Genomic DNA, 27,551 nt, shown 5'->3' with positions numbered 1-27,551 from the left:
TTCTGGTTTGTGAAGTGACGTAGTTAGGCAGCATGCGCGGCTTTTAACTCGGTGACAAAAACAAGAGGAAACCAGGTTGAGACTCATTTGTCATGAAACATTATGAATATAGTGCACTTAAACTTGATGAGAACAGATGTAAAATCTAAAGCCAAATCTGAACTGGATTGTATTTATTCAGGAGGTGGAAGGACAAATTATAATGAATGTTAAATGCATTTTTTGTTTTTCATAAACACAAAACTTAAATTCCAACTTTAATTTCAAGTTCTCTCCCCCTCTCCTTGAAGTTTTCTTTCCTCACATTAGTTCAGAATGAGCTCAAAAATTAAATATTGATGATGGATCCAGAAATGACAGTTGAAGTACAATAAAGCAGATTCAACACCAATTTGCAAGCATCACAATCTAACACTATTCTCAGTGAAATTAAAACCATGCGGTAAGGAAACAAAGATTCATTCTGCAACGTACGCAAATGTGAAAAGAAACTGAAGAAAAAGCGATAAGATCTTAATTACGATGAGGTGGAGATAATGTCCTCTAGAAATGTCAGTCACATTGAAAGCCATCAGTTTTAACACGTGTGCCATACAGACTAAATTATTGATTTTACAGTACAAATAACAGCTTTGCCCTTTTCCTGATGGTTAAATTTGAGAGATTAAACTGTGTCCAACCTCTACTTCAAACTCTTGACCTACTTTGATGGCATTTTGGCCAGAATTAAAGGCAGGGTAAGGGATTTCTGGATGACGTCACGTCCGTAGCAAATGGTCAGTAACTAGTTCTGGGTTAGAAATGTTGTAGAATCCCTTACTCTTCCTTTAAAAACACGATCAGCAGTGTTGACGGTGGAGGTCCAGGAGGCTGCGTCAAACACGCAGACGCTCAACGCAATAACGCAAAAATAAACCCAAAAACAAACATATATTTCAAGTATGAAACTCTGGGAAACACTGTCCCCGATAAGTCGTTCCACCATTCAAGTGAAATATGAGAGACGCTGCTCTCGATAAATACACATGTAGAAAAAAAACTAACAAACACCACCGCAAGAAAAACAAAAAAAAAGGTAGGCAAAAACTACCGTCACCGTGCATCATTATGGGAGGCTCTGCTCCCGATAATGGGTTTAATTATGGAAGGCTCTGCTCCCGATAACATATCAGTAAGCGATCCAAAATATACGTACTGTGCAACATAAATGGCTCTGTGTGAAATTTAAACAGTTTTCCCCATTTTTTTATTTTTTTTTTCTTCATTTATTTTTATTTTAGCAGTTAAAATGCCTCCAGGCGCCATTTAGTCAGCAACAGTTGGGGAGCTGATTGCGTAGCAGATGCTGCTGTAGCTTTCGACGGTATAACCGTCATAATTATGGAAGGCACTGCTTCCGATAACGTCGTATAAAAACAGCTTTATAGCGAACACTGCCGCTGATAAAGTAAGTAACTAAGGTCTCAGTGCTTTGATGGAAGAGGTCACAGAAAAGGCTTTGCCTGCTTAGATGTGCCGAGTAGAGCAGTAAGAGAGTCGTCAGTAGTATATCTGTCCCCCCCCAACCCCAAAATAAATTGAATGCAACCCTGATTTCAAGGCTGGGACCTCCTGAGCGCTAGTTTGTGCTCTTGGCCTGATGTTGCTACAATTTTACTTTCAAACTCAAACCCTCCCACATCTCCGTGGCCGGCCTCAGATCAGATTGTCGATGTCCCAGATGTTGGTCGCCATGGCGTCGGCGCATCCCTGCACGATCCAGGTGGCCAGAGCCAGCTGGGTGTGGAGCTCCTTCATGTCGGTGGTGGCGGCGATGGACGCCAGAGTGTGGGCCCCGCGGCCGAACAGGAGGTGGCGGAAAGGAGTCACTACGGGGGAAACGTACGGAGAGAGGAGGCAGTGCTCCACCTGAAGGTGACAGAAGGAAGGAGAATGTGATATTAGTGAAGTTATGGGAGCAGAAGAGACACAGGAGAGCAAAACCACACCTTCAAGTGTTGTGTTGGCACTAAAACCTCACCTAGTCTTGTAGTAGGGCTGGGGATCGATTCAAATGTCAAGAATCGATTTGATCCCGATTCTTAAGATTCAGAATCGATTATCAAGATTTGATTCGATTCCGATATTGATTTGTGTTAGTGTTATTAAAACTGTTTTTTGAGCTATTGCATGAATTATATGACTGTAGTTATGCAAAATATTACTATTATATTGAGATTAAACAGCAAGTATTGCAGCTAATGATGCTGTAAGGACCAATCAGCTCCCAGAATGCTGATAGAACTGCTTTCAGAAACATCATGTGGGTCAGAATTATCAAACAGATCCAGGGAGGAAACAGAGACGGAGGAAATCGTTTTTATTTTTCCCACATTCCGTTTTTATTTGTTCCATTTTTGGTCTATTTTGGTTTTTCATTTTTTAGAATTTGGTTTTTAGCATTTTTTTCAAATGTAACCCCAAGACAGTATATAAAGTAATGAAATATAGACAATTTATGCAATTATAACCTAACACTTTAATGTTTTCATACCTTTAAACATATTTAAAGACAAAAACATGGCACCAGTTATTCTCGTGCCCAACAAAACATTCCTTTTTTGGGGATAAACAAAAAATTAACCAAAAGTTGTAATGTAATGATAAAAAAAAAAAAAAATACATTAAAAAATAAAAGAAAATTAAAAGAAAATTACCCCCCCCCCCCCTCAACACAGGCCTATCTTGTAGTATAATCCTGAACCAACCAGCGGGTTCATTATATCATGGTACGTCCAGGAAACCCAGCCCAACAAGCAGTAACAGCAAAGATCCCCTTAAACCTGTCATTGTCACTGCTAATGGTGCAATAAAATACTGAGGGTGCTCAGTAGGGCTGGGCGATATATCGAGATATTTTCAAACGCGATATGGTACGAGACAATATCGTTTATATCGATATAGCTTTTTTTTTCTTTTATGATTTTGATATAGCTTATTTTGTGACAAATTGACTTGAATGTTATATTTGAGATTTGCACAAATGTTTTGTTATTTGCACAACTGTCAACCTCAGTGGAAAAGTCTGCCTGTTACTGTCTACATTGTATTAATTGCACAGTGTATTTTAATTTAATTGTTATGCAGGAAAGGGATATTTGTTTTATTTTATTCAAGAAGCATTTTTATTCTATATATGCAGGCAGTTTATTTTTATTTCATTTGTTTTATACATTTTGATATTGTGCAGACCTCTGTTAATAAAGGTACCTGTGTGACATTTGGCACGAGGCTTTGTATTAAAACTGACTGTTTTTTTAAGGGTTTGCCTCAGAAAAAAATGAAGCTAACAGAGATGCTATGCTATAATGCCCCAATTATGGCACAGAAAAAATATAGATATATATCGAGTATCGCCATTCAGCTAGAAAATATCGAGATATGACTTTTGGTCCATATCGCCCAGCCCTAGTCCTCAGTGGGACACAGATTGTATTTCATTATCATCATTATAAGCTTTATAAATCACAGAACTGGATAGAAAAATTAAAGAAATAATTTAAGTCAACCGTCACCTCAGCTATGCCTTATCCGTCGCCCTGTGGTTTCTGACGTAAACATCGTCATGATGGATTGTCACCCTACACTTCACTGGAAGACGCGTTACAGCAAAACGACCAGAAAAAGGAATGTAAGGGCCTCACGGCTCCCCAGTTGGAGGAACTTTGCAAAAATAACACTTACATGGGTGTCAAACTTTGGAATACATATTCCCATTTAGCAAAAAAACGCTTCCCTGTACAAGGTTTTAAAGGATGTCTGAAACACCACTTAATTTTTGTTTTGTAAATGGAACTGCTCTGGCATAAGTAATGGATGTGCTGAAACACTTTATCGTCTTGTGAAATCTCCTTGAAATTATTTTTTTGTTTTTGTTCATTTGGTTTGTTATTTAGTCGTTTAGTTTTTGTTTGTTTCTTAATTATTAAATTGTACTCTATCGTTTTTCATATATCCAATCATTTTTCTTTTGTGTAAATTCTTTGTAATTTTCCTTTAATTTCTATCATCTATAGATTTCTAACTGCTCATTTGTATATTTTGTTTTTATAAGTATGATATTAAATTTTATGTTAACTATAGGTGGAGGCGCCTGATAAGCTCTTTTGAGTTTTCGCCTCTTCCTGCACTTTAATTTGTAAAGTTGGTAATTTTATTCGTGTAATGTTTAACTGTGCAAATAAATAAATCTAACATTGCTGGCCTCATCTTACATAAATGTAATTTCCTGGTAGGTTCGTGTTATCCCGACACATCATTTGCTGGATATAAACACAGCCTTTGGGATCGATGCTGGGTGTAGAGCTACTCTAGAAATTAGCAGCACAAAATGCTGACCTTATGGCAAACAAAAACAGGGATTAGTAAAACAAGTTCACCAGCATTGCAGAAAACGGGTTTCAAGTATGGATGTCAATTTATAACTAAAATGCTAATAATAGTTCAGTCTTGATACTAAAATCAGTTTCTCGTTTACACGTACAAGATCAATGTCAAGAACTGAGAAGAGCCACCTGTCAGCAGAGCCGGTTCTGTCCCACCAGCACCGCCGGAGCTCACTGCACGCTTTATGACAAGTGTCAAGTCTTGTCATGTGGATCTGCTGCTTTTTAAAAGCACATTTCCACAGAAGAGAAACATTTGCATCATCCAACTCATGTTGTAGCTTGTTAAATAGAGGGAGACGTAACACGACGTGCACAAACTCTCAGAATTACAAATGTTCCCCTTAAAAAAGCCACCTGGACACATTCAGGTGTGGAGTCTGCTCCTCACCTTCATGATCCTGTTGTTGAGAAGACGACAGGCCTCCGGGTCCGACAGGTCGGTGTTGATGATGGCGTTGTTGATGCTGCTGGCCGCTCGCCCGAAGGAGCCGAGGGCCCGGCTCAGCCAAGCGGGATCCACGTCCTTCTGCCCTGTGGTCTGGGTCAAAAGCAGCACATTCAAATATTCATCCATTTATTTTAAAAAGGCTCTACTCCAGGTTAGGGCTGGGGATCCATTCAAATGTCAAGAATCGATTCGATTCCGATTCTTAAGATTCAGAATCGATTATCAAGATTCGATTTGATTCCGATATTGATTTGGGTTAGTGTTATTAAAACTGTTTTTTGAGCTGTTGCATGAATTATATGACTATAGTTATGCAACATATTACTACTAGTATTATATTGAGATTAAACAGCAAGTATTTGCAGCTAATGATGCTGTAAGGACCAATCAGCTCCCAGAATGCTGATAGAACTGCTTTCAGAAACATCATGTGGGTCAGAATTACCAAACAGATCCAGGGAGGAAACAGAGACGGATGAAATCACTTTTATTTTTTCCCACATTCCGTTTTTATTTGTTCCATTTTCGGTCTATTTTGGTTTTTAATTTTTGAGCATTTGGTTTTTTAGCATTTTTTGCAAATGTAGCCCCAAGACTAAGGGGTGGGCAAAAATATCGATATGGCAATATATCGCGATACTTTTCCAGCTGATTCAATATCGATATTCAAAATTTGAATATCGATTTGTTTTTATTTATCCCCGATCTTTTTCCCATTCTATCACCCAGTGCTCCTACCTAAGTGACAGTCCTGGGCATTGCCACTCTCTACCAACCCCGGGAGGGCCCTGCACTGAGCTCAGGTTTTATTTCACGTTTTATTTCATTTTATAATTTTATTTATTTTTTTATATAACACAATTGCCTGTCCTTAAAAAATGAAAAATAATGGACAGAGGTTTATTTATTTATGGATTTATATCTATACTGACTACTGAGTACCCATCTTTCTTGTGTTTATTATCATTTGCCACATAATTAAAGCAATCTCATACTAAATTTAATGTTAATTTCATATGATGTAAATAATATGAAAAACATATACAAATATGTTGTAACTTTAGCTTGTATAGTTATAATAAAACATTGTTTTGACTCAGTTTGTCCCATGAATTTTCACTATAATCTGATGAACGTGCAACTCAGATTTTAAGATCCATAAAGCTTTTTACAGTTTTCAGCAAACTTTATATATCGCAATATATCGTAAAATTTGGATATCGCAATACCGTATCGTATCGTGACTCAGGTATCGTGATGTGTATTGTATCGTGAGGTCCTTGGCAATACCCACCCCTACCCAAGACAGTATTTAAAGTAATGAAATATAGACAATTTATGCAATTATAACCTAACACTTTAATGTTTTCATACCTTTAAACATATTTAAAGGCAAAAACATGGCACCAGTTATTCTCGTGTCCAACAAAACATTCCTTTTTTGGGGATAAACAAAAAAATAACCAAAAGTTGTAATGTAATGATGAAAAAAAAAAAAACAAATAAATAAAATAAAAAAATATTTAGACATATGAATCGATTTTTAGGAATTAATATGAGAATCGATTTAGAATTGGGAAATCGATGTTTTCAACACAGGCCTAGTTTAGGTAAACTAAACCAAGAAGTGCAAAAGTGTGAGAAGCAGCCCAACCTGTGACCGCGTGATGACGCTGTTGTAGACGGCCTTCACGTTCCTGGTGAGCACGCCCTGGTAGCGGCTCACGTCCAGGCTCAGCAGGTGGTCGTGCACGAGTCTCATGGCCATCAGGCCGGCGAACTCCGCCGCCGTCGCCACCAGCTCCTTGGTTTTCTGGTTGGTTTGGTAATTGAGATGATCCACGTTGTCCAGGCCGGTACCGTAGTAGGTGTAGGACTCAGTCTGACAAAATCCAAAGAGTTAAACTTAAAGGAGACGCAGTAAAAGTGTCCAAGGGTCAATCTGACGTTGGTGAAATGCAGCTCTAAAAAGAAGAGGAACTCTTCAACTAGGGGTGTAACAACATATCGTGCCACGAAATTTCGCAATACAAAAACGTCACGATACGTGTCGTGGAGGTGACAAAGTGTATCGTGATATTGGATTATTAATATTAATCTATTGTGTTTACTAGTAACGCACATCCGAGCACGCATGCCGACCGCGCCTCGACCCGCGGACCAAAATCTTCCTCCGCTCAGAAGAAACTAGTACCTTTTTGAGGTCCCGATCACGGGACTCACAGGACAATCACTCCGCCCAATCTAAAACAGACTAATCACTACAGATAAACTGACTAGTGTCATTATAGTCCCTGATTTACATCAGAATATAAAGAATATATTTATAAAATAATGAACCCTGAATTACCAAAATAACCTTAACAAAAATAAATCTCCTCTTACACTTATAAGGTGAGCATGAATCAATGTGTTTTATGATGTAAAATTGTATGTATTTATTTACTTGTATTTATTTAATTTTAGTCTTTACATTTCTGGAAAAGAAAAAAGTCAAATCATACATGAGAGAAACTATTCAGTTTGTGGGGAAATATTTGTACTTGTATGAAACTGAAGATGCATAATGCAAACCTGACATTTACTTTTAGTTCAGTTTGTGGAAAATGGTTGGCCTGTCTTTCTCTTTAAAACTTAATAAATGAAAATTTTTTCCAGTCACATGTTCCTCATTCAAGGTCCTTAAAAAAATACTGCTATAATATCGTATCGTTATCGTGACCTCAATATCGTGTATCGTACCGTATCGTGAGATTAGTGTATCGTTACACCCCTATCTTCAACACTCTAAAACATTAATAACATTGGAAACCGACATGCAAGACGTGTTGTGGCCTTTCTGCCACGGACACTCACGTCGGTCGTGGTGAAGTGGAAGGAAACGGAGGGAATCCCAGAGAAGGCCAGGAAGGGATAGGAAGGATCGTCCATGGTCATGGGCCTCATGCTGCACAAACAAAAAAACGTCAGCGATCATCAACACCAGCACTGACAGTTTACAATCTCATTCAAGAAGCTAAATCTGGACTTCTGGGTCAGATCTCCCAGTAGTTTGTATGAACACTGAAGCCGCATCCAATCAAACACATTGATTGAAAATACTATATTAAATATGCAATTTAAATACACTAATAAATGGAGTCTCCTAGTTTTATAGAGCTGGTTTCCTACTTACACCCTGGCTGTCCAGTCCTTTTCTCCCATCGCCTCGTATAATGTGCCGGAACCGAAAGGACTCTGCACCTGGAAATAAGAAGCACATTTTAGTCAGTGTAAAAAAGATGAGGTGTTTTCTGCAGGACGCGGAGCAGCGTTTTACCTCCTTCATCGTGCTGCCGATGAGGCTGTAGAGCAGAGGACTCGCCGAGGCGCTGAAGCTCCCACGACCTGAAGAGGAAACACTCGGTCACACGATCATTTAAACTTTACCAGGATACAATCTTAGTATGTGCACTGTACCAGAGTTATCATCGTTCACGAAAACGAACAAAATAACGAAAACTTAAATTGAAAAAACAATTAACTGTTAACTGAACTAAATAAAAACGAAAATTAAAAGACAAAAACGATAACTAACTGAAACTATATTGCGTGTTTAGAAAACTAACTAACACGAACTGAAATTATAGATATAATTTCCTCCGTTTTCTAACTCTAAAACTAATAAAAACTAGCAAACCCACACTAAAAACTAAAAAACTAACTAAATTGAAGGAGAAAAAGTCAAAACGAAATAAAACTAAAATGAAAAATTCAAAACTATTATAACCCTGGACTGTACTTACCCAAGACCACTCCATCCAGGTTTATGTAGGTGAAGACACTCCTGTCGATGGAGGACATGTAACCCTGGAAACAGGCAGAAGTTAAATCGTGTCTGTAACCCAGCAGGCCTTTCAGTCGCAGCTCCTGCAGTTCTCACCTCCAGCCACTCGGTGGCGCCAATGCTTCCATACTCTCCAGCGCTCCAGCTCGCAAACACCAGACTTCTCTTTGGCCTGAAACCACCTGAAGATGACAAGCACATCTTGATAAGAAACCACAAGACCAAGAGTTTCTACAAGTTGAGATAAGAAATAAATAAAAAAAGGACACTTCAGATCTCAGCCTTCTCTCCTGGAACGCTTTGTTTTGTTTTTTTTTTTATTTTGGATCCCCATTAGCGGACGCAAAACGCCAACTAGTCTTCCTGGGGTCCATTAAAATTAAAATACATTCATATAACAGCACAATTATACATATATATACTTAACTAAATACATAAGTAATTACAATTACATCACTCCATTACCCCCCCCCCCCCCCCCTCATCCCACCCACATCATTACACCAGCTACATCATTGTAGTGGTAATCATCACAACCTGCAACTACATTGAGCTGTATTTTCCACAATAAATCACAAAATGTATATCAAACATATATATTAACCATTGTTTGTGTCTGTACCCAAAAATAACCTTTTTAGTTGCTTTTTGAAACTGTCTCTGCTTGTTGCTTTAGTTATGGTATATGGCAACCTGTTCCACTGTGAGACGGCCCTGTACATACAAGTTCTTTTCATTGCATTTGATCTCGGTAATGGAATAGAAATATGACCCCAGCTAACTTGTCTTGTCCTGTGCTCATTTCTGTTTTGGGAAAAGGTTATTTTTGAGTACAGGCAGTTTGGTTGTTTCGATACAGTTATATTCCTGAATAAAGTTAGTAAATTGTGTGTTAATCTGTCCTCTACTTTCATCCAAGCAAGATCACAATGCATTTGGTCAACAGCCTTTCTCAAAGAACACCCGAGTGCAAGGCGAGCTGCTCTGTTCTGCACTATCTGAAGTTTGTTTATATTTTTTTTAGCTGCACTTGACCAGATAGCTGAGCAGTAGTCAAGGTGTGATAATACCAAAGTTTCAATAACCTGTCTGAGTGTAAATGGTGTTAATAAAGAGGAGTATCTTCTATTCATGGATATACCTTTCCCCATTTTGCCTGTTAACTTGTCTATGTGATTCTGCCATGACAGATGTTCATCAAGATGTATTCCAAGAAGTTTAGCTTCAGTGACCTGTTCTATACACCTGCCGTTCATGGATATTTTTAATTGGTTTTGGCTTTTTAAAGCATGGTTTGAGCCAAAAACAATGCATTTAGTTTTTACTACATTTAAAATCAATTTGTTTTGCTTTAAATGTTTCTTTCATTTTCATTTCATTTTTATTCTTCATTTCATTCAAAAAATTAAACAATTCAATACAAATACAAATGTTCATAAATTGTGAATGAAAAGGGAGCAGAACGAAGAAGAATCTTATCTAATCTGCCCCTTTTTTCCAAGAAATAAATTCACAAATAACAAATTAAAAATTTTAAAAAACAACTAAGTAAATAAAAAACTAAAATAAAATTACCGCCGTCTATGGGTATGTCAATCAAACTTAAATAACATGTTTCATTATATTTACTTAACATACAGACTTTAATTGTTCTTTTGAATGTTATGTTTGATTTGGATTCTTTGTTCAGATTGTTCCATAAACTGATTCCTTTCACAGAAACACAACGTTCCATCAATTAAGTCCTGAATCTCGTTTTTTTTTTTTATTAAATCTGTTCCTTTTAAGTTATACTTGCCTTCTATTTTTTCAAATCTTTTCTGAATGTTGATTGGTAAAAAATTTTTATGAGCTTTAAACATAATTTGCAGAATACTATAGTCTACTAATTCATGAAATTTCAACAATTTTAACTGAAGAAATAATGGATTTGTTGGATCTCTATATCGTTTTCTACTGATTATTCTTATGGCTCTTTTTTGCAAAATGAAAATTCACTGAATAAATGTTTTACAGGCATTTCCCCAAACTTCAACACAATAGGTCAGATATGGAACGATCAGTGTGTTATATAAAATGTACAATGCTTTGTTGTCCAATGAATCCTTTACTTTGTGTAACAGAGCAATTGTTTTTGATATTTTTATCTTAGTATAATGTATATATCTGATTTCCAATTCAAATTCTCATCCAGCATGACACCCAAAAACTTGGTTTCCCTTACTCTATTAATTTCAATACCATCTATATTAATTGAAGTGTCCGTGTCTCTCGTTCTGTTACTAAATATCATGAAGTTTGCTTCTGTTAGAAGCTGCCACGGGTCCCCCCTCAGTTATCCGTTTCCTCCCCTCCTCCTCATCATATTCCCTACTAGGGCTGTGCGATTAATCGATTTTAAATCTAAATCGGATTTATTAATCAAGACGATGTTAAAAAGAAAGGAAAATCGTAAAATCGATTTTCCTCTCGCATCTAGTCTAGTCATCTTTGTTTGGTCAAGAAGATTGTAAATGTTGTCACTTTACTAAACCCAAGGAGGATTTACAGTATCTTTCAGTTGCACTTCATTCCCAATAGGGAAATTTGCTTGCTACTTTTCTTTAAAAAATAAAGATAAAATATTTGAAACAATTTATTCCATTGTCTTTTGAAGTTTTACCAAAAAAAAAAAAAAAAAAAAAAAAAAAAAAAAAATCAGGATTTTATTTTTGCCCAAAATCGCCCAGCCCTATTCCCTACCGTTCTCCACCATCTCGTGGAAGACCTTGGCCAGCTCCACCAGTACGGAGGTTCCCACGGTGGCCTTGGCGTAACCTTTTCCCCAGGCATCCCTCTGAGCTCCGAGCACAACGTACCGATCTGCAGTTTCAAAAACACATAAATCAGCACCGCAGGTAATGACTTCGTAGTGAAACGTTAAAGAGATCAGGTGTACCGGGGTCGCTGAATCCTTTGATCACGCCAAACACATTATGGATCCCTTTGTTGACCAGAACGTTGTTCACCTCCACCGTGACGTTCTTGCTGCCGCCCAGGCTGTACGACACGGAGCGCAAGCCGCCTTTAAAACCGTCTGGCTTAGATTCAGGGCCGCCGATTGTCCTGGAGGAAAACAGATTTACTCTAGTGAGAAAATAAACGTGTAAAGTGTTTAGAGTCTCAAGTTAAGATCTTGCCTCTTAGTTGATTACACTCAATCTGATTTAATGGCAAGGTTTTATGGCTCATTTAAGACTGTGATGCATCTTTGCAGACGACACTCAGCTCTATAAAACACGAGTTTTCCACAATTAAATTCAATGACGGGAAGTCATTTCATTTCATTATTTATTCAAACAGGTTAAAACAAAAAAATAATCAGAATACATAAAATGTATATACCGGAAAAAAAAAAAAAAACATAAGCCAAACAAGCAAATTAAAGAGACAAATCTATATGTAGATAAATATTTCCTGTTTGAAAGGGTGTAGGATGAAGTTTCAAAAAACTATTCTAGTCCTACCCCTTCTAATGTTCTCTTTTTACCATTTCTTCATTTCACAGAACTTCTAAAAGAAAAGCATAAAAGAAAAGAAAAAGTGGTTCAGCTGAGCAAGGCACTTTGGTCACTGGCTGTCAGTTCACGTGTCCATTTCCACTTTGTATCCATAAAGAGTATTGATTTTAAAGATTTGTTTAAACTTACTTAGTGATTTGCATGATTTCATTTCATATTTTCAAGTCAGGTCATTCTTTCAGAAATTAGTTCTGATATCGGCAATTATCAAGTTCAAATGTATTTACATAGCCCACTTAAGAGAATAAATGTTAACTAAAGTTCTTTAAAAACAAAAACACAGTATTGAAGTGCAGTGTAAATAAATAATCCTCAGGCTAATAGTGTCATTTTACTTCAGTCACAGACTAATGTTGGAAACGTTTGTTTAGTCTCTAAAAATCAGGCAACACTATTCCCAGATAGAGTTGTTCCAATGCTTATACCGGAAAAATATTATAATTGGAAAAACTGCTAGAATTAAGGCCCGCAGGATCTGAGTCCCAACTGATGGCACCTAATCTTTTAAAACAAATTCCCAGTTTCTCTTTATTGTCCTAAGATACAATACTAAAGATACAATACAGCTGCGCAATTCCTGGGTTTGAGTCGGCAGGTGGAAATGTGACTTGGTTTTGACTCGAATGTTGCAGTGTCCAAGAGCGGCACAAACATTGCTAATACAGGACTGTCTCAGAAAATTAGAATATAGGGATTTTCTGTAATGCAGTTACAAAAACAAAAACTTATATTATTTTAATATTGCTAATCATGGTTTACAGCTTAAGAAAACTCATATATCCTATCTCAAAAAATTAGAATATTCTGGGAATCTTAACTTGTAAATCATAATCAGCAATATTAAAATAATAAAAGGCTTGCAATATTTCAGTTGATTTGTAATGAATCCAGAATGTATGACTTCATACAACCTCATTACAGCTGAAGAGCCGTGAGGTGTAAAAGGAGTAGACCGAGGAACCGGAGCAGCATAAAAATTCCTCAGAGGAAACCAAGAAGTCGCTGCAATAACAAACATTGCAGAGTTAATTGTCCTGGATGAAACCCACTGCTGGAATTGAACATTTGGACCTGAAATAGTTGAACGAAGGGTTTTTATTCCAGAGGAGTGCGATAAATTGTGACAAAAAAAAAAAAAACAAAAAAAAAACAGTCTAATAAAACATTGGCATCAAAACATTTCTATTTATTCTTTTTTTCCCCAGTAGTTGAGTTTGGGCTTCTGTAAACATATTCAAATCCCTCTAAAGTTTTCCACTTTGCTTGATAGTGTCTACTTTATCACACATTTTCATTATTGTACACTTGTAAAACAGCCATCTGTTCTTCTACAGCACTTTGTGCCATTAAAATAAAGTGTTGCACAAATGCTTTATCCCTGGCCACCAGTAAAACACGGCGCGTGTCGTATCAGCGACTCACTGCAGAAGAGTGCGAGCCGTCTCTGCCGTCACCGTCTGAGCCGGGATTCTGGGGAGGCCGGAGGACTTGGTCGGGGGGAACTGGGTGTGGTTGAAGGAGGGAAACCCAGGGGTGTAGGGGTCCCCCGAGCCCAGATGGACCTAAACAGGAATAACAAGAAGAGGTAACGTTTAAAGAACCACCATGTCGCTGTGTGGCTCAGGAGGAACTAGGGGTGTAACGATACACTAATCTCACGATACTGAGGTCACGATAACGATACGATATTATAGCAGTATTTTTATAACAACCTTGAATGAGGAACATATGACTGGAAAAAAAGGGTATTTAATTTGAAAGACACAAAATACAAAACAATGCTGTGCATTTGCCCTATTGTTACAGTTTGTAATGTTTTATAACTGTTTAAGTTTTGAAGAGAAAGCCAGGCCAACCATTTTCCACAAACTGAACTAAAAGTAAATGTCAGGTTTGCATTATGATCTTCAGTTTCATACAAGTACAAATATTTTGCCACAAACTGAATAGTTTCTCTCGTGTATGATTTTACTTTTTTCTTTTCCAGAAATTTAACAACTAAAATTAAATAAATAAAAGTAAATAAATACATACAATTTTACATCATAAAAAAGATTGATTCATGCTCACCTTATAAGTGTAAGAGGAGATTTATTTTTGTTAAGGTTATTTTGGTAATTCAGGGTTCATTATTTTATAAATATATTCTTTATATTCTGATGTAAATCAGGGACTATAATGACACTAGTCAGTTTATCTGTAGTGATTAGTCTGTTTTAGATTGGGCGGAGTGATACGCCACAGTACGGCACTAGGTGCTGTGTTGATGTTCTAAAATCCTACACTGTTGAGGGACATTAAAGTACACTGGAACTCAGCAGAAGTTTCCCCGTGTTTATCCAACTCACGACCTGAAAAAGGTTTAATTTAATAAGGTAAGGCTTAACTCTACACCAGCCTTACATAAGTAAAAGTTCAGAGCTCAAAATGGGACTAGTTTCTTCTAAGCGGAGGAAGATTTTGGTCCGCGGGTCGAGTCGCGGTCGTTACTAGTCAACACAATAGATTAATATAAATAACCCAATATCGCGATACAGTTTGTCACCTCCACGACACGTATTGTGAAGTTTTTGTATTGCAAAATTTCGTGGCACGATATATTGTTACACCCCTGGGAGGAACAAAGACTCACGTGTCCGTAGAGCGCCGTGTTTGTGTTGTAGATGAAATCCTGAGAGTCTGGGTAGATGAGAACAGCAGACGCTCCCTTCGTAGCAGCATTGTCCACCTGCAGGGACAGACTTGTCAAACCACTTTCTCATTTCTCTCTCTCGTGCTACACGTCACCTGGAGCCGGCAGATAACCAACCTGCTCTGCAAAGCTGATCTTTCCCGCCCGGAGCAGCAGCACGGAGCCGTTCAGCTCCACCTTGCTGTTCTGCACGTACGCCAGGTCCTCCACACGGCCGTAGTTTCCGTACACCAGCCGGCCCTACGGACGCACACAGAAGCAGATGCCACAGGTCAACATTTGTAACTAAAAGCAACTACACACACATGCCAAAATAGTTCTTTTACTCAAGTTTACGCAAGTACTTTTTTTGTCTGCTGGGAAAAATACACCGAGGTATTCAAAGTTCGGTGCCATAAAAAGCATTTCTCCTCAAACTGGAGCCCATTTACTAAGTTTTTAAGAGCTACGTCACCAATTTGGTAGCAGTCCAAACAAGACCAAATATAAATAGTTAAAGCCATTAACTGAGCTGACTGGCTGGCTGCCCAACATAAGCGCCATTTCAGTTTATTGTGATCTCCAAGTGGTCAGGAGATCCAGGGATCTGCAGTCTAATCTGGTGAAGAGGAGTTGAGCCAAAGGTTTCCGTCTCCAGCTTCACCTGCTCACAAACTAAGTAAGAGACCAAAGGGATTAGGGCTGGGGATCGATTCAAATGTCAAGAATCGATTCGATTCCGATTCTTAAGATTCAGAATCGATTATCAGGATTTGATTTGGGTTAGTGTTATTAAAACAGTTTTTTGAGCTGTTGCATGAATTATATGACTGTAGTTATGCAAAATATTACTACTAGTATTATATTGAGATTAAACAGCAAGTATTGCAGCTAATGATGCTGTAAGGACCAATCAGCTCCCAGAATGCTGATAGAACTGCTTTCAGAAACATTGTGGGTCAGAATTACCAAACAGATCCAGGGAGGAAACAGAGACGGATGAAATCGGTTTTATTTTTTCCCACATTTCGTTTTTATTTGTTCCTTTTTCGTTCTATTTTGGTTTTTAGCATTTTTTGCAAATGAAACCCCAAGACAGTAAATATATTAATGAAATATAGACAATTTATGCAATTATAACCTAACACTTTAATGTTTTCATACCTTTAAACATATTTAAAGGCAAAAACATGGCACCAGTTATTCTCGTGTCCAACAAAACATTCCTTTTTTGGGGATAAACAAAAAAATAACCAAAAGTTGTAATGTAATAATGAAAAAAAAAAATACATGAATAAATAAAAGAAAAAAAAATGTAAAAAAAAAAAAAAAAAAAAAAAAATAAAAATAAATCGATCTTTAGACATATGAATCGATTTTTAGGAATGAATATGAGAATCGATTTAGAATTGGGAAATCGATTTTTTTCAACACAGGCCTAAAAGGGATGAAGCCGCAGAGGTAAAGCAGCTGAAACTCTGGTTACTGATGTAATGACAACCTGTAACTGAAACATGCTCAGAAAACTACAACAACCTCCAGTTGTGAGTGAAAAACTCGAAACTGCTTCACGAAACATGCATGTGATATTACCTGGACTTTGCCGGTGGCGCTGTAGGCCAGATATCCAGGAGGTGTAAAGGTGCTGGAGCCGAACTGAATGCTGTTTGGACGATTCCTGCAAAACGGAGGTAGATATATAAAAATAGGTCTTTATTTTGCAGCTTCAGTCCCTCCAAATCTCCTTTGTGCATCTGTATTTATTGAGGACATGAGTGAGACCCAAATATAAACATTAGTTCATTTTTATAAATCATACTTGTGATCGATATCACATATAAAAAGGTCTCATTTTAAGGATGCGAGAGCCCATCACGGACTGACCCAACCCAGAGCTCGGTACCAACCCGTCTGGCATCTGCAGCTGAACGTAGTGGACGTCTGTCCAGGGCTTCATGTCCAGCTCCTTAAATGCGTCAAAGACCTTGTTACCCAGAAGAGAATCTTCCTCACTTCCCGCTGCGTGACTGGGCCGAGCAAAGTCCCTGCAGAGACAAGTTTCATTTTGATCTTTTATATGCCGTTAAACTATTTATGACCGAGTCATCAAGGGACTTTCTGGGTTCTTTGCTGCACTTTAATCTCGGAATCTGCATTTTAAATTCACAAAAAAAACATCCTGGTTCAGGTTTTCAAGCTTCCTCGTTCTTAAACTTTGATCACGGAAATCATATTTTTCCATTTTTACCCTGCAACTTGTGATTAAGGTTTGACTTTTGTACAGTGAAGTGAAAACATGTATGCAAAAAGTGTTGAAATTGCACTGATGATGATTTACTTGTGATACACAAGCAAATAGTATAAAAGTGCGTCACTTTTTAGGAATTAAAATGACAAAACATGCTGATTTCTCTAAGATTAAAAAAAATAAAAATAAAGAGCCAGAATTAAACACAAACCTTCTCATTCATACATTCATTCATTCATTATCACCTGCTTCTGTTGTAGAATGAAAATTGGGGCTGATATTAAGAAAACATATATGCAAATAGTGTTGAAATTGCACTGATGATGATTTACTTGTGATACATGAGCAAATATAGTATAAATGTTCTTTTGATTTGCGTTAAACAGTCGTCAGACAGTAAACTGTCAATTTAGACTCTGAAAATTGATTAAATGTATTATCTGTGGTAAAAAAAACAGTTTATATATTCAAATAAAACCACTAAATTGTAACTGAACCAACTTAAATGCACGAAAAATATTATCTTTTGAACTATTTTCTACATAACTAGGGGTAATACAACTTTAAATGGAAATGAGGGCCCATAATTGAAACTGATCAAATATATTATTGGTATTCAGAAGGTGAAGTGCGTCACTCTTTAGGAATTAAAATTACAAAACATGCTGATTTCTCTAAGATAAAAAAAAAAAAAAAAAAAAAAAAGGTGCCAGAATTAAAACAAACCTCATTCATTCATTCATTCATTCACCTGCTTCTGTTGTAGAATGAAAATGAATCAAACCACAATTTTAACAGCTTAAACGGACCAGAGGAAGGTTAATTAAGGAGTGGTTAGATTATGTTGCATCATTCACCTCGTGGCTACACGTGGACTATTCTTCAATTAAAAGGAACCCTGCATATTAAGACATGTAGGTCTTAAAAGATAAATGTTGGTATCAATTATAACAATGTGATATAAAAAACCTTGTTGATGTCTTCGTTTTTATAAAATTTGAAAATATAATTTAACATGTAGGTCGCCATTGTTTTTTACATTCTGGGTAGTACGTCACACGGTGGCACCTGCTAACCCCCGTCCACTGTTCTGACACCCAGAAACAGATGAAAACACACCTAAACAGGTGACGGCGCACCAGAAACACAGATGAAAATGCAGCTAAAAACATTAAGGTGACGGCGCACCTACAAAAAAGTAAAATAAAATTAAAAAAAGAGTGCAGCCCCATACAGCATGAACTATAAAAACACCATAAAACTCAGATAGACTAACCGACCACACGTTTAAACTAGCAGATAACCGATGCTACAATAAAAACCCCAGCCAGATCTGCCGTCATTAAATTAAATAAAGATGTTCTTGCCTATTTGAAGCGAAGTCTGCGCCTCCCGTTTCGTCAAAGTCCCGGGCCAGTCCCCTTAGCCTCTGGTCTGTCATCACCCAGCACCGAGGCCGGTTTTAGGGGGGAGAGGGGGGGGCTATGCCCACTCAAACGTGCATATTGCCCACCGGCGTCTCCATCCCGGCGGCGGTAGGGTAGCGAGAGCGGAGAGCGGAGAGCGGGTGGCGGAGCGCTGCGGGCTGTAGAGCCCCGGCTACGCAGGCTACGACGTAGCCTACGCAGGCTACGCCGTCTACGCCGTAGGCTACGCCGTACACGCAGGAGCCTAATGCACTGGTAAGATGCGCACAACATTGATCATTTTTGCAGATCTCCCGTGCATCACAGAACTTTGATCCAGTTTGCCTGAACCGAGACGTCTTATGGGCTCCCTCGTCAGCCTCCACGGCCGGGAGAGAGCTGCTCAACTATGTTTTAGATACCTGTCCCAGTTAAACTAATGGAGCTTATCTTCCCAGAGCCACCGTCGTACGTCATCGCCCCCAGAATACATTGCGCAGGTAAAACATGGCGCCTCCCGCAGGTCAAAATATGTAATAAACATTGTAGATTTTTAAAGCAATTAGATTATTTTATGTGTTTCTAACAACATATTTTAGTATAAGAGAACAATTGTGGCTAATTAGGGACTACATGTCTTAATATGCAGGGTTCCCTTTAAAGACTTTATCATTTTTCTTTCAGCTTCTCTTTTTTATTTTTTTTACCCGAGAGTCTTTCCAAAGGCCTCACTGGTGAGTTTCTCAGCCAGAAGTTGAGTGAGGTCCTTCCAGCTGGGCTGCACATCTGGGGGCGGCGCTGCTGCAGCTGAAGCTGCTGCTGATGTCGGTGACGCCGTCATGGTCTTTGTCGTCCCGTCCATTTGATTTCCTATCTTCGGCTCACATACCGCTTTCACACTACGTTTACCGTGGATGACGTAGCTAGCCATGTAACCTGGAGGACAGAAGGAGTAAAAAAATAAATCAGTACAACGCTGCCAAATGATTTAACAGCGCCCCCTGTGCCGGTACGTGGGAGCGACTGGCTGAAGAGAATCAAACTGAATGAATCAGATGGATTTCTGCTGAGAAATTCTCATCAGCTGCCTCCAAAGGTCTGGGACTTCCCACACACTTCCTGCTGTTCGGAGGCAGGATTTCAACACTTTAGGCCCAAAACAGTCATCTACAATGTCTTGACTTTTCCAGAATTCACCAAGACTTTCCTCCCAAAAACAGGAAATGACTTCCACCGAAACTTTTCTGCCTCTTTGTCCAAAGACTGGGCCAAAACTCATTTACATAGCACATCTTATTTAAAATAAGCAACTAAATATTAATTAGTCAAGTTACATTATTACGACGGAGTATTAGGGCCAAACTAAGACAAAGAAAATGGCAAATTACGAGAATGAAGTCATAATATTATGAGAATAAAGTCGTAACATTACGAGAATAAAGTCATAATGTTGCGAGAATAAAGTCGTAATAGAATAAAGTCGTAACATTACGAGAATAAAGTCGTAATATTATGAGAATAAAGTCGTAATATTATGAGAATATAATTTATGAGAACTCAAACAGGAAGAGCATCTTCTCCCTGTGTTAAAATGAGGGATATTGAGCATCTTGTGAAGTTCTATTTATATATATATATATATATATATATATATATATATATATATATATATATATATATATATATATATATATATATATATATCGATATATATAATATTTAATATAACGACTTTATTCTCGTAATATTACGACTTTATTCTCAAAATATTACGACTTTATTCTCGTAATATTATGACTTTATTTTTTATTTTTTGTCTTAGTTTGGCCATAATACTCCGTCGTACATTATAGCTAAAAAATATGGTAATAAAAGATATATTTCAAAACATATGCACAATAGCGATAAATGAACAGCAAAATACAAGAAAAAAAGCAGTCACTTGTTCTGAGTGACGTTAAACAAGTAAGGAAGATCTGATTGTAATTCATCTAAAATCAGAATCAGCTTTATTGGCTAAGTTTGAGCATGCCGGACAAGGAATTTGACTCCAGTTATTTCGCTCACTGTACCCAGATTTAAAAAGTAGCAACAGTAAATAAACAAATGTGGCACTTATTAACATATATACAATTAAAAAAAGTGAAAGGTGCAGCAGAATGAGGTAGATATGATAGATTATTGGGAGGTGCGTTGTTACAGCATATTGAACGGTGATTGATTCTCTGAGACTCTGAGTGATGAGAGTTCATCAGAGCAACAGCTTGGGGGAAGAAACTGTCTCTGTGTCTGGAGGTTTTAGCGTACAGAGCTCTGTAGTGCTGTCCAGAGGGGAGGAGTTCCAATAGTCTGTGGGTTCAGTTTTATGATCAACAAAGCTGAAACTGGATGTTTCATTGTGGATTCCTAACTTGACAGGAAGGTACAGGAGTTAACGTAGTCAACAAAGTCAACTCGACTACAAATCAATAGTCCGATTGGTTCAGGTAGGTAACGAATGACAGCGGAGGGAGCGGCGAGCAGGGGGTCAAACATGGTGCAAACTGTTTTTTGCGCATTCCCGTGAGGGTAGTGGTGTCCCAATTCCTCTTTCCACCTAGGGGTAGTGGAGAAAACGAGGGCGAGTGGCTATGAATAGCCCATTCAGAGCGAGGGTTTTCATATGTTGACTCGCTGATCTAGGGACCAAAAATTTCCCAGAATGCTTTTCGTCGTCATTTGCGGACTGAATCCAAAAATAAAAAAAAACATGGCGGACATTTCTTATTTTTTAGTGAATAAAATCAATATTTTGAGTTAGTTTCTGCATAAAAATGAGTTTTGATTACATTTCTAGCGAGAAACATATATTTTACTTTCATAATATTCACTCAGTGAATGTATATAATCACTCGTTTGCACGTTGTTCGCGAAGATCGAGCCGGAATAAAGGCTGTTAGGTTACGCCGTAGGCTACGTAACCTACGCCGTAGGCTCTGCGTCGATTTGACTCGCCGACCGAGGGCAAACATCATTTGCAGACTCGTCTCAGATTGTGACCAAGGGATCAAGCATTTTTTTGTGAGAAATAGAGAGAAATAATCCTGTGACTCGTCAGATTTGTTTTGGATGTTTCTGATATAATAGTTTTCAGAAACCACAAAGTAATCCAGCTGTTATGTGGGTAATTTACACACTTTCAGATAAAGCTGAAGTGAAGATAGCGGAGCTGATTTATGGTTCCGCGTTAAATCGTCGCAGAGCCTACGGCGTAGGTTACGCGGCGACGGGCGACGTACGCTGTACCCTACGCCGTAGGCTCTGCATCGATTTAAAAATCCCGAAATTTTCTGATCAAATTTCTTAACAGGCGTTATTTGGATAAACTGAGCCCAGGTTGGGGATCTTAACGGTTACTTTTACGCCTGAAAAAATATTAAAACTTAATAAAGTGGCATATTAACAGCGCTACAGCGGAAATTAAAACAGTTTTTGGCTCTCTGCTTCCTGATCAGGGTAGGGATGAAAACGAGGGGGAGTAGGAGAAATGGGACAGGGCCCTGGGCCAAGTGCCCTAGATTTCAAGTGCCCTAAAATCTGCCCCTTCTTTTTTAGGGGGTAGTGAAGAAAAGTAGGGAGAGTATTGGGATTGGGCCTTTGAGTCGCGATCGCAGGGATCAAAATTGCACAATAAGGGAGCATTAAGAACCAAAAAGGACGTGAGTGTAACGGACCTAAAAGGAACGTCAGCAGGACGGCAAGGAGCAGCCCGGCAACGAGCCGCCGGCCGTTGTGCAGGCGCGCCGGCCTGAAGCTGGGCGAGTCCGGCGCCTCCGTCTCCGTGGCGCCGTCCGTCACATCGTCGCAGAGATCGACCTCGGCGTGCCTCTCTCCATCCGCCGACGGCTGCAGAGTGAACCTGCTGTAGCCCTCGCCTTTCACCTGCAGGAAAGGGGGATGAAAAACGGCATGAAAGCAGACCGAGGCAAAAAAAAGTAATAAAAACTTGGCACAAATGTATCAGACACTGACCAAGCCGTTTAACGCCAACCGCACCCGATCCATCGTTGCAGTTATTGATCTAAAAAACAAGAAAAGCATGGCACAAGGAAGTCACTAGGTTGTAAATCAACCGCCAAAATGAAGAAATGATGACAGGAAAGCAGAACTGTGAGAGCTCAGAGAGGAAGTTTGGTGAGGAGTTTGAAATAGAGCAGCTTTACCACATGTAGGTTGAGGTTTCCTACGTGGAAATGCCAGGCAGGTGGTTTGCATTTCACACCTGGTCTAGTTTGGTTTTAACCTTTTCGCTCTGAATTGGGGACAGATCTAGAGTCAGGCCCTATTGGTTTACACTTTCACAGCAGCTGAACACAGAAGAACTTGTTGACGCTCTCAGGCGAGCACGGAAAGTTATGAACTATTAGGGCTGGGGATCCATTCAAATGTCAAGAATCGATTCGATTCTTAAGATTCAGATTCGATTATCAAGATTTGATTCGATTCCGATATTGATTTGGGTTAGTGTTATTAAAACTGTTTTTTGAGCTGTTGCATGAATTATATGACTGTAGTTATGCAAAATATTACTACTAGTATTATATTGAGATTAAACAGCAAGTATTGCAGCTAATGATGCTGTAAGGACCAATCAGCTCCCAGAATGCTGATAGAACTGCTTTCAGAAACATCATGTGGGTCAGAATTACCAAACAGATCCAGGGAGGAAACAGAGACGGATGAAATCGGTTTTATTTATTTTTTTTTTTTTTCCCACATTCCGTTTTTATTTGTTCCATTTTCGGTCTATTTTGGTTTTAAAATTTTGAGCATTTGGTTTTTAGCATTTTTTGCAAATGTAACCCCAAGACAGTTTATAAAAGTAATGAAATATGGACAATTTATGCAATTATAACCTAACACTTTAATGTTTTCATACCTTTAAACATATTTAAAGGCAAAAACATGGCACCAGTTATTCTCGTGTCCAACAAAACATTCCTTTTTTGGGGATAAACAAAAAAATAACCAAAAGTTGTAATGTAATGATGAAAAAAAAAGACAAATAAATAAAAGAAAAGAAAAAAAAAAACCAAAAATTCGATCTTTAGACATATGAATCGATTTTTAGGAATTAATATGAGAATCGATTTAGAATTGGGAAATCGATTTTTTCAACACAGGCCTATGAACTATTGGAAAAGAGCTTGTGTAAATGCAAGGTGGAGGGAGTTTTCTGTTTCACCAACAGACAGTATGGGAAGACACTGCAGATAGCATCAACTTGAGTAAATCTTTGTTTTATATACAGTGGTCTTGATACCTTAACCCCCCGGTAAATGAATCCCAGACAGATGCAGAACAAAAAGGTCCTTTAATGTTTATGGCTTTACATGATAGAACCGATTAAAAAACAGGGAGAGAGGCCGATTCAAAGCTATCTGCATCAAAGAAGAGTCATTTCCGTGTTTATGTTATGCTTTCAGAGGATTAAACCACATCTGAGGGGACAGAAATGTATTTCTCCATGAAAGGAAAGTAAAAATGTGTTCCTCCCCTCTTCCTGACCTCGACGGTCCATAAACAAGACCTGGACTACCTGCAGCTAATGTTTCCACATAACACTTTATGATCAGCTTTGTTGCGTTTAGAAACACGGCCGACCAGAGAGCTGTTTCTGTTTCAGAAACTGAATTCTTCATCCTCATTTCACACTTTTCTGTTTCGTTGGTGGGAAATGAGGCTTAAAACCAGTTATAGCGCTGCAGCTTCCTTCTGAGAAGGATGAAGAGATAGATACTAGAAAGTCTGACTGGAATACGCTACAAAAACTAGTCAAACTAAAAAAAACATGTAATTACTTCCTCATGCTCTTCCAGAGAAAGCCCAAGTGGTTACGCTATTGATCATTTACATGAGAAACAAGACTCTACGTATCAAGTTACAGGGCTGCAGGGAACTGCATTATCAAGCATTTTTGTTGATGCTTTACACTGGTTTTTATTTTTGTTTTTGTAATTAACATTGCATTTAGCAGAGTTGCAAGTAAATTTCATTTCAAGCCATTCATTTTTAAGTAGTGACAGTTTAAAAATTTTTTTAGTGAAATTTCACCTCAAGTCAGATGAAATGATGCAACTTTCTCACAGTTAGGGCTGGTATTAAGAAAACATGTATGCAAATAGTGTTGAAATACATTGTTTATACATTTTATCTGTCATCTGTCATCCTACGTCACTTTTTGTAAAGATTCATATCCGGCACTTTTTAATCCTCATATTGTACATTTCTGTTTATACATTTTACTTTATTCTATCTCTTATTTTATCTCCATATACTTGTTTGCTTTAATATTTTTATTTTTACTTTTACTGTATTGCACCAATCACCACAACAAATTCCTTGTGTGTGTTAACAAACTTGGCAATAAACCCCCTTTCTGATTTCTGATATTGTACTGATGATGATTTACTTGTGATACATGAGCAAATATAGTATAAATGTTCTTTTGAGTTGCGTTAAACACAGTAGTCAGACGGTAAAATGTCGATTTAGACTCTGAAAAATGATTTAATGTATAGAAACATAGTTTATATATTCAAATAAAACCACTAAATTGTAACTGAGCCAACTTAAATGCACAAAAATATTATCTTTTGAAATATTTTCTACATAACTAGTGGTAATACAATTGCACTGATGATTTACTTGTGATACATGAGCAAATATAGTATAAATGTTCTTTTGATTTGCGTTAAACACAGTAGTCAGACAGTAAACTGTCAATTTAGACTCTGAAAAATGATTTAATGTATAGAAACATAGTTTATATATTCAAATAAAACCACTAAATTGTAACTGAACCAACTTAAATGCACGAGAAAATTATCTTTTGAAATATTTTCTACTTAACTAGGGGTAATACAACTTTAAAGGAAATGAGGGCCCATAATTGAAACTGATCAAATTATATATTATTGGTATTCAGAAGGTGAAGTGCGTCACTCTTTAGGAATTAAAATGACAAAAGAAGATGCAGGACAACATTTGGTCAGTCATCCCTTTCAGTGCTGGGTACACACGTATGGAATTCTTTACCACCAGAAATAAAATCCCAAACAGAATTAAGGATGTTTAGTGCAAGAAATGCAAACATTAACTTCTCTCAAGTCACTGTCAGTACAGTATTTTACTAATGTTTAATGTATTTAACTTGTGTAATTATGTATCTAAATTTTGGAGCTGTGTTTATGATATCTGTTCACTGCATTATTCACTGTATTTGTATTATTGTATTTTGTATTCAGTATCTTTTATCCTTCTTTTGCCTGACCAGGGACAAAGACTGCAAATTAGCTGAAGCTAGACGTCTTGTATGCATCACATTTTTCATTCTTTGTGACAATGTTGTATGTATAATCCCTGTTAAATAAACATTAAAATAAAAATAAAAAAATTAAAACATGCTGATTTCTCTAGGATTAAAAAAAAAAGTGCCAGAATTAAACACAAACCTTCTCTCTCATTCATTCATTCATTCATTCATTCATTCATTCATTCATTCATTCATTCATTCATTCATTCATTCATTCATTCATCACCTGCTTCTGTTGCAGAATGAAAATGAATCAAACCACAGTTTTAACAGCTTAAACGGACCAGAGAAAGGTTAAGGAGTGGTTAGATTACATAATTCACCTCGTGGCTACACGTGGACTCTTTTCTTCAATTAGAGACTTTATCAAACCAAACCAGGAAATATATTTAACATTTTTTCCCGTCTTTGTTTGCAGGCATATCACTATTTAATTTTACAAACAAGGATACCGGGCTTAAATAAGACATTAATCACAGTGTAACATACTGGATATGACCTCATATCAGGTGAAACAGAGATTTTTGGTCTAAAACGACGTTTAATGTTCATTAGGGAGCCGGTGTGACGTCAGCGTGAGTACGTGAGTATGTGATCAGTGCGGGTCGTGACAATTAAAGGTCAAGTTTAAACGAACTACAGCTGAAAACGCTGCGTAAACGACAATGTATGAATGAAAAGGAGTTAGTACACGTAATTCTTACCTGCACTTCCCTCTGCACAGCTGCACTTATCTTCCGCGAAAAATGTGGATCCTGCCTCCTTATATGACATTTCCTCATGTGGGAGACGTCCCAGTTTACGCGCTGACGTCTGGCGTCATGACATCATGACGTCGCCATGACTCGTCCGCGCTGCTGCCAATGCAGAGCGACGTCGTCCCACGGCGGCCATCTTGCCCCAGGAGAGACGCTCACTCATAACATTGTGTTTAATGGAGCATGTACTGCTTAAACAACCTTAAGTTGCTCAATTCTCAACAGATTTTCAAACAGATTGGTTTCTTATGAACGTCAGAGATGTAGTTATGACACTGCATACTTGGGAATAATTATAAACATTGAAAAACGTACTTTTATATGAAAATAACCAGAAACAGATAGCTATGACATGGTATTTATATTAAATCAATATTTCTATAGTATTCTTAGTAATATTTACTAATATATATATATATATATATATATATATATATATATATATATATATATATATATATATATATTATATGGTAATAATATATGTATATATGTTATAATGTAAATATAAATATTACTAAGAATACTATAGAAATATTGATTTAATATAACTACCATGTCATAGCTATCTGTTTCTTGTTATTAATAAAGTACGTTTTTCAATGTTTATAATTATTCACAAGTATGCAGTGTCATAACTACTTCTCTGACGTTCATAACAAACCAAACTGTTTGAAAATCTGTTGAGAATTGAGCAAGTTAAGGTTGTTTGAGCAGTACATGCTCCATTAAACATAATGTTATGAGTGAGCGTCTCTCCTGTGGCAAGATGGCCGCCGTGTGACGACGTCGCTCTGCATTGGAGAGGGACCTGGCTGCAGGCAAGATGGCCGACAAGGGCGCGGCCATTTTT

General features: G+C 37.7%; 1 protein-coding gene across 1 annotated transcript; it reads right to left on the bottom strand.

Moving 5' to 3' along the window:
- Positions 1 to 274: 274 nt before the first annotated feature.
- Positions 275 to 26,745, bottom strand: tfr1b (transferrin receptor 1b). The gene is made up of 19 exons (XM_061713259.1): positions 26,645 to 26,745; positions 22,598 to 22,646; positions 22,300 to 22,507; positions 19,294 to 19,522; positions 16,840 to 16,977; positions 16,526 to 16,610; positions 15,071 to 15,193; positions 14,894 to 14,989; positions 13,684 to 13,823; positions 11,640 to 11,806; positions 11,444 to 11,563; positions 8,798 to 8,883; positions 8,661 to 8,724; positions 8,195 to 8,262; positions 8,051 to 8,118; positions 7,732 to 7,822; positions 6,530 to 6,757; positions 4,816 to 4,965; positions 275 to 1,908 (listed from the first exon to the last, which is right to left on the bottom strand). The coding sequence occupies exons 2-19, from the start codon at positions 22,628 to 22,630 to the stop codon at positions 1,696 to 1,698; spliced, it is 2,307 nt and encodes a 768-aa protein (XP_061569243.1). The 5' UTR covers positions 22,631 to 22,646; positions 26,645 to 26,745; the 3' UTR covers positions 275 to 1,695.
- Positions 26,746 to 27,551: the final 806 nt, after the last annotated feature.

The sequence above is a fragment of the Cololabis saira genome, chromosome 22, assembly GCF_033807715.1.
Source record: "Cololabis saira isolate AMF1-May2022 chromosome 22, fColSai1.1, whole genome shotgun sequence".
NCBI lineage: Eukaryota > Metazoa > Chordata > Actinopteri > Beloniformes > Belonidae > Cololabis > Cololabis saira.
The sequence above is the reverse complement of the archived record's forward strand: the minus strand, read 5'-3'. Positions and strand labels throughout refer to the sequence as shown.

Coding starts and splice junctions, on each gene's coding strand:
- tfr1b (XM_061713259.1), bottom strand. CDS start 22,630: ATGGATCGGGTGCGGTTGGCGTTAAACGGCTTG. Junction 15,194..16,525: donor GCGCCACCGGCAAAGTCCAG/GTAATATCACAT, acceptor GTGCGTCCGTAG/GGCCGGCTGGTGTACGGAAA. Junction 7,823..8,050: donor AAGGACTGGACAGCCAGGGT/GTAAGTAGGAAA, acceptor TTGTTTGTGCAG/CATGAGGCCCATGACCATGG.